At 57.4% G+C, this 894-nt stretch overlaps 1 protein-coding gene across 1 annotated transcript in view; it reads left to right on the plus strand.

Annotated features, from left to right (window-relative positions):
- Positions 1 to 894, plus strand: part of EMH_0067270 (uncharacterized protein) — a gene marked incomplete at both ends in the record, with an annotated part of 5017 nt that overhangs the window by 326 nt on the left and 3797 nt on the right. The window contains 3 exon segments of the mRNA XM_013498605.1: positions 138 to 156; positions 160 to 301; positions 561 to 609. Of these exon segments, the coding sequence (XP_013354059.1) occupies positions 138 to 156; positions 160 to 301; positions 561 to 609 (210 nt within the window).

Below are 894 nucleotides of genomic sequence, written 5' to 3' on the forward strand. Positions count from 1 at the left end.
TCATCATTCAACAGTGCATGCGATGGGCTGGACGTCTGCCTAACTCTGGAGCCCCCCAGCGATCCCTTCAGCAGCAGCAGCAGCAGCAGCAGCAGCAGCAGCAGCAACAGGAGGAGGCTGAGCGTCCGTCGTTACAGCAACAACAGCAGCAGCAGCAGNGCAGCAGCAGCAGCAGCAACAGGAGGAGGCTGAGCGTCCGTCGTTACAGCAACAACAGCAGCAGCAGCAGAGACAGAACCAACAGCAGCAGCAACAGCAGCAGCAACAGCAGCAGCAGCAGTTGGGTATCGTTGCTGCTGCTGTGTATAGCAGGTGTAGGCCCCCATATATTTCGTCACTGTCTTGCTGCTGCTGAGCTGCTGCTGCAGCAGCAGCAGCAGCTGAAATATACAGAAGCAGCACATGGTGTTGTTTTAGGGTCGTTGGATGGTGGGGGTGTTGCTGCTGCTCCTGTTGCTGCTGCAGTGTATATATCTGCTGCTGCAGCACCAAAGCTACTGCTTGCTGCTGCAGCAGCAGCATGGGTATCTCACTTGTGTGTTGCTGCTGGGTTTATAGAGGGTAGTATAGCAGCAGCAGCAGCAGCAGCAGCAGCAGCAGGGGTGGGGGGTGGGGTTGTTGTTATACTGCAGCGGAGCCTTGCTGCTTCTCTCTTTCCATCAGCAACAGCAGCAGCAATGGCTGCTGCTGTCTGCTGCACCACCCTATCCAAGCTGCTGGGGCGGCTGCTGCCTCTTGCTGCAGAAGCTGCTGCTGCTCTCATCACCAGCAGCAGCAGCAGCAGCAGCAGCAGCAGCAGCAGCACGGAGAACCTCGCACTCAAGCTGCTGCTGCTGCTAGCAGTAGTACTTAATGGGGCCCCCGTCGTTGCAGCAGCGTTGCTGCTGAAGCAAA

The sequence above is a fragment of the Eimeria mitis genome, genomic scaffold (assembly GCF_000499745.2).
Source record: "Eimeria mitis Houghton genomic scaffold, Emh_scaff3561, whole genome shotgun sequence".
Classification (NCBI taxonomy): Eukaryota; Apicomplexa; class Conoidasida; order Eucoccidiorida; family Eimeriidae; genus Eimeria; species Eimeria mitis.